Raw genomic sequence first — 6646 nt, 5'->3', positions numbered from 1 at the left:
CAACAGAGCTTGGAAATAAGATTCCCAGAATTATGCTCCTTTGCAAAAACAAAGGCAATATCAGTGGCAAAAGCATGGGTAGAAGAGGACTTCACACATCTGTTAAACTTGCCTCTGTCAGAAATAGCTTTTAATCAGTTACAAGCACTTCATCAAGAGATGGATTTCTTCAACCTGAATGAGAATAACGACAAATGGAAATATCAGTGGGGCCAGCACTTCTCTTCGTCGAGGGCATACAAGTTCATCAAGGGACAGTCCCACCACCATCAGTCCATACAGTGGATATGGAACTGCTTTTGTCAGCCAAAGCATAAGGTTTTCTTTTGGCTGCTCTTGAAAGATAGGCTCAGCACAAGGAATATTTTGAGACGGAAAAACATGGCTTTACAATTATACAGTTGTGTTCTATGTAATCTGGGTATCGAAGAAACAGTCCATCACTTGTTCCTTCAGTGCGAATTTGCCAAGCAATGTTGGCAATCAATAGGTGTGGATATTCCAGCAGTTGCAGAAATGCCTTCTAGTATGCACTTCCTAAAAGAGCAATTGGTTCTCGGTTCTTCATGGAGTCTATAATTCTCTTATGCTGGGCAATTTGGACTACCAGGAATGCTTTTATTTTTGACAACATTCAGCCCCAAGTCTCTTCTAGCAGGACCAGCTTCATCAAGGAGCTCAAAGTGCTCAAGTTCAGAGTAAATTCAAGATCTGAACATTCGTTTCTTCAATGGCTTTCCTCTGTTGCTTAGCTGGTAGCTGGTTAGCTGGTAGTCTCTTTCTGCTGTGTTTTTTGTTTCTTTTAAGGTTCCCTGAGTGGATCCTGTTGTTTTCTCTGTTTTTTATTGTAGATATATGTTTCTATAGTTGTACTGTCTTTTTCTTTTAATAAATTATTTGTAGGGGCGAAAGCCCCTCCAGTCCTCTAAAAAAACTATTTTTATAGTATAATCACTTTATGTTATAAATCTTATTATTTCTCTATATAATTTTGGTCAAACATGAAAATGCTTTAACTCTCCAAGATTCTTGTAATGACTTATAATTTGAGATGGAAGGGAGTATCATTTTTCGAAAAACTCTTTGACCAATGTGTTGTGACAAACCATCCCTTCGTCTTTGCGGTGCAAAGCAGAGTACACCTAAGGTTGAACCGCTTTTTGTTCTGTTTTTGTAACTTGGGCAAGCGAGTCAGCTGAAATATTATACTGGGTTTGATTGTAAGCCACAGGGCAAAGCATACAGTACTCTATAATAATATCCCTTTGCCGTATAATTATTAGGCCATTTATTTTGATACACTGATGAACAGTAATTATTATTCATTCAGGCGCGCGTCCGTTCGTTTGCTGCTGTTGGCTTTGGCTCCAGCCCTGATCGGGGTATTATATATATGTAGAAGAGCATATGATCGAAGAGCTAGCCGACGTAGTACATGGGGTCGGGCAGCTTGAACGTGCGATCGCCCTCCGGCTCGCCGAGGAGGTCAGTCCACTGGTCGCCGATGTTGCCGACGATGACGTACCCGGCGTCCACCAGCTTCTTCCGCTCGCCGGACTTGAACTCCACCGCAGTCACCCTGGCGTCCTGAGGCCTGCATATATATATATATACGCCCGATCGTCACACGCATTCTCACAGTTTTTTTTTTTTTTTTTATTTTGGTGGTAGAAACGAACACAATAAGCAATAATAAAGGCAGCAGGTCGATGGAATCGACGACAACGGCACTAGGTGCGTACTTGAGCAGCAGCTTCTCGTAGCCGGTGTACCCCACATCGGCGAGGTTCTTGGCCGTGGACTCCCGCTTGTCCTCGCGTCGCCCCGTCAGGATCACCGGCTTGATGCCCAGCTCCTGCAGTCTCTTGTACAGCCGCTGCGTCTCCGGCAACGCCGGCGCGTTTGCCAACTTGGTGTACGCGCCGAAGGCCGTCGAGTTGTACGGCTCAGACCTGCATGCGTCGTTCACAGTTAGCTAAAATCATACCTTGCCGAAAGTCGACCTCTTTACTGATGGCCGTGCAATAAAATCAGTCTTTACCGAGAGACCTCTACAGGAAAATCAGCCTTTACCGAATGCGGAAGGGCTCTTTGCCGAACCGCTCCGGCTCTCGGCAAAATACGAGAATCCTATAGTGCTAGTGTGTTATAATCTTGTATATATTATTATATTGGTATATCAATATATTTGCATAGACGTTTATATGATTATATCTATGTTTATTTTATATTTACTACTTTCTATATCTAAATCTATATCTATACCTTTTAATCTATAATAATCTATATACTAGTAACAAGATATACAAAACGCACCCGAAGCCGTGCTCAGCATAGTAGGGGAGGTTGGAGAGCGTCGTCTCGTCGACGTCGAACACCCAGACCTCCTTGCCATCGCCGGAGAGCTTCAGGCCCTCGGCGTAGGCGACGGCCTCGTCGACGACGGCTTGGGAGTCGCTGCGGTACTGCCCGCCGAGCATGTAGTTGCCGACGTACTTCTCGCAGCGGGCCGGGACCGTTTCCCAGTCGCGCAGGGTGTCCGTCTCCACAGCGAACCGCCAGCTATCGCATGGCACGCCGCCGAGCCGGCCCAGGTGGCCGCTGGAATGCAGCAGCGGCCGCAGCATGTGGATCAGCGGCATGCCGTCGTCGATCTCCGCCGACAGCATGCCGGTGGCGGTGCCGGCGGCGAGAGCCGCCAGGACGACGGCGAGGACAGCGGCAAGGAGCTTTGCCATCGCCAAACGTACTACGCGTGTGTGGGTGGACGTGTAAAGAGCTGATCTCGGTGATCTCTCTGCCTCTTTGCGTCTTGTGGGTGCAGTGCGTTAAATAGCATGTGCTTCGCCTGATAAATTTGCAGATGTGTGACCCAGACCCAAAAACGTGCCTGTTGACGTGGTGTGCCCCACACAAGGACGTGGAGGCCTCAACTACCGCTCGTATTACAGTTGCCTCCGGTGTGGCTAAATGCTGAGGTGAAGAAGAGAAGACACAAGAAAGAGAGGAGAAACAGGTTGTAACTTAGATATAGGAAACAAAAAAAATTTGTGAGAGAGATAAGCGGACCATATATTAATAGCGAATAGCTAATTATTATATGGATAGGCTGAAAGAAGACTACAAAGAACCTTACAACCAATAAATAGACTGTATTATTAAATTTGCTCTTAGGTGATGCAAAACGTTTTTGCCTAGCTGTTCAAATACTAGATTTGCATTGCTATCTACGCATCATTTGGATGCAACAAAAATTGCTTATACTTTTTAAAACGCATGGTTGTCAAAACCTTGGCCTTTCTGGTGGTCTATAGAAACTTCATGTGAGAACCTCCTCTTTTCTCCAAACCATGGTTTTATGCAGCCTATGGTTTTAAAAATCTACTCCCTCCGTACCAAATTATAAGTCATTCTAAGAATCTTAGAAAGTCAACCAAATTTATATAATAAAATAATAACATTTATGATACTAACTAAGTATCATTAGATTCTTCATTAATTATATTTTTATAGTATATCTACTTGATCTCATAAATCTTTATAATTCTTTCTATAATTTTGGTTAAACTTAAAGATGCTTTAATTCTCTAAAATTTTTGTAATGTCTTATAATTTGAGATGGAGATAGTACAACATCTATGCACATGGTTAATTGATTATTTTAATTGATGCCACACCACCCCTTCTATACCTCCTTTTTCCGTTTTTCGTGCCCATTGCTTTCTGAACCGTCACCTTTCTCTATATACTAGCAGAAAGAAGTTTCATTGAGGAATATATGCAAGGGGTCATGCATGAATCGTTGCACCTAAATGCATAGTGCAATATACTAGCATAGAAGAAGAATCTTGGTGCTCATCAAATCCACGCCAAGGCTTAGCGTCTCTCGTTCCCAGGGTACTGACTTCATCCCACGAAGGAGCTCCAGCCTTGCGGACAAGCCACACGCGGGACGGCCAGGCGAAGAACGTGTTACTGAAAAAATGGGGCTTTGAGACACTGTCGGCACCTTCTCAGACAGGACTGTCACTCGGTTCTCCGAAACATTCAGAACACCGTTGTCGCTCCAAACGGGAGGCGATGCGCGAGCTGTTTCCGGACCGCAGGCGACGCAGTGGATCGACGTTTGTGTCCGAGACCTCGCCACGCCCATGAGCTTGCTTTGAGTGCCTTGGCCTAGCTTTAAGTAGCAAAATTAGTCATGACGTCGACGTAGATACGAAATTCGTGTGTGTATGTTTGGGTGCTTATCTAAGCATCATGTGCGTGGTCACGGCAGCGCCGGTCCTAGGATTTTGACGCCCTCTGACAAACACATTGTGACGGCCTCCCTAGACCATGAAACCTTATAACATATAGGGGCTATTTTTTTTTTGGGAGACCAGTTACAGACGCATATGCTCACAAACAGTCAAACATGAGCGCACACTCACCTCTATGAGTACCTCCGAAGAACCGAGTTGGACCGGCAAATCTCAAGATTGACGAAGTCACCACAGGCACCTCGTTATCGAGGGGCACGTCGCCTACCACTGAAAGCATAGCGTTATTAAAATCTGGAATAAATCCAAGAAAATACGAGCACTCATGTCAAGTTAGGGACTTGAACCACCGGACAGGTTCCACCACAAGGAACTCAATCAGCTGATCAATCAGCTGATCTATGATCAGTTCGTATTTACAAAGGAAAAACAAATCCAATAATATATATTTAATTTAACTTGTCTGATAATTATTGAGAACAAAAAACAATGTAGACTAAAAAACAATATGTTTGTATATCTAGAACTGATATGATTACCTTAAGAAAGAATAGAACTCTATTATCCATTGCTTCTCATAAAAAAATACTTCTTTGGTCGTTGCTTGATGCAAAATTATCAAAGACGGTATTAAAATCAATAGTGTCCAAGATATCTTTCTTGACGGTGCACATAACCAAGCCATTTAACCTTTCTTATGATATAATTGATCTCAAATAGTTCTTCAACAACTTTAATTTTGGTAAACTTCTTTTAGCCCGAGCTACGATCAGTTAAGAGAATTCGATAGGCAACTGAAACATTTACATAGCAATTTGCATCTATAACAAACTTCAGAATCTCAGGTGTTGATATCAAAGAATCTGGCAAAGTCACTTGCAACACCATTAGTTCTGAAAAATCATTGATATCAATATTGGATGAGTTATCATGAGAAAATATTTTCACAAAATTCTTGCAGCACAACCAAAGATTAGCTTCATCTAAGGATTTCAAATTTTCTAAGTTGAACAAGTACCCAAAAACATTATCAAATGCTTTCATCTGCTCAAATCTACTAGTCAATGAAGTAATTGCAGCATCGATCCTAACTAGGAAGTACTCTATTCTAAGGGAGTCCATGTTGTATTCCTCGTCTTGGTCATCTTATTCATCAAAAAAATTTCTCTTTTGTTGACGTTGTTGTATCCATACTAGAAGTGAACTTTCATCTCTATACTTCTTAAAATATGATATGATACCTTCAATGTTTGAGAGTAGCATCTATACTCAGAATTTTAGAATGCAACTCTTCTTCCTTATCTTATTTATAGAGAATAAAATGTCATGCCAAATAACCAAACCAACTAAAAGATCAAAATTCTCAAGTGCACTCACAAAAGATTGATATTCACTAGCTACCATTGGATCATCAGTTGAAGCCTTCTCTAGCACTATTAGAGTTGATCTTATTTGAGGAGTTTGGAATCTTATAGCTTGAACACTTTTTATTCAGCTTTCCTAGCGTATATAGACCATGACTTAACTGTTAATCCTGGGACAATCTTCCACCTTTTGGTAGATTTTACAAATAGTGTGTATATACGTTGGATAATATAAAAAAAAGAAATAGCTTGCCATCACAAATAGTAAGATTCAAACTTATCATATTATATCAAAACAATGTATAACATATAAACTTTTCCCAAATGTTTCTTAGGTAACATTTTAAAATTCTAACACCTAAATTAGAAGAAAAATGTGATTATATGAGTACAAAGTACTAGAAGTCTTAATACTATATAAATAATTAATTTGGATTAAAAAATAAACAAACAGAAAATACCTAGGGCCTCCGGACACGAACTAAATGACATTGGCGATCACAATTCACAACAACTGATCAGCATTGTGGAGGTGGATCTCTGCCTTGTTGGCCCTATCGACCGTTGTGCATTGTTCTTGCTCTTGGTGGCATGGTCATCCTCTATCGTAGCGTCAAGTCAAGAACTAGGCACTTGCAGTGGGAGGCAGGTGTTGAACACGAAAGCCACAAGTAGCAACTCGCAATCTACGGTAATGCAGAGCGCGGCTCCTCGCCTACTCCATCCAATCATCTTCTTGCTTCTTGGGTCGACTCGCACTACTCGTTTCTATCTTCATTTTTTGGGCCAAGGTACTAGGATTTTGTATACCTAGGCTTGGATCCTTCCTCGCCTGGGCCCTTGGCCGTTACACCCCATGCCCCCCTAGGGTTGGCCCTAGGTAATGGCCCCTGCTATGCTTCTCGCTTTGGAGGTGCGGTATCTATTGTAAATGATTAAAACTTCCTCTTAATGAAAAACGCGTTCACGCACATGTTCTCGATAAAAGCAATAAAAGAAGAGTTGAAGAGATGTGGTTAA

At 42.0% G+C, this 6646-nt stretch overlaps 1 protein-coding gene across 1 annotated transcript; it reads right to left on the bottom strand.

Moving 5' to 3' along the window:
* On the bottom strand, positions 1192 to 2820 carry LOC8055708 (acid phosphatase 1). The gene is made up of 3 exons (XM_002439367.2): positions 2317 to 2820; positions 1743 to 1952; positions 1192 to 1594 (listed from the first exon to the last, which is right to left on the bottom strand). Exons 1-3 carry the CDS (start codon positions 2736 to 2738, stop codon positions 1420 to 1422), a joined length of 807 nt encoding a protein of 268 aa, XP_002439412.1. The 5' UTR covers positions 2739 to 2820; the 3' UTR covers positions 1192 to 1419.

Source organism: Sorghum bicolor, chromosome 9 (genome assembly GCF_000003195.3).
Source record: "Sorghum bicolor cultivar BTx623 chromosome 9, Sorghum_bicolor_NCBIv3, whole genome shotgun sequence".
NCBI classification, from domain to species: domain Eukaryota; kingdom Viridiplantae; phylum Streptophyta; class Magnoliopsida; order Poales; family Poaceae; genus Sorghum; species Sorghum bicolor.
Note: the sequence above shows the minus strand (reverse complement) of the source record. Positions and strands in the feature narration are given on the sequence as shown.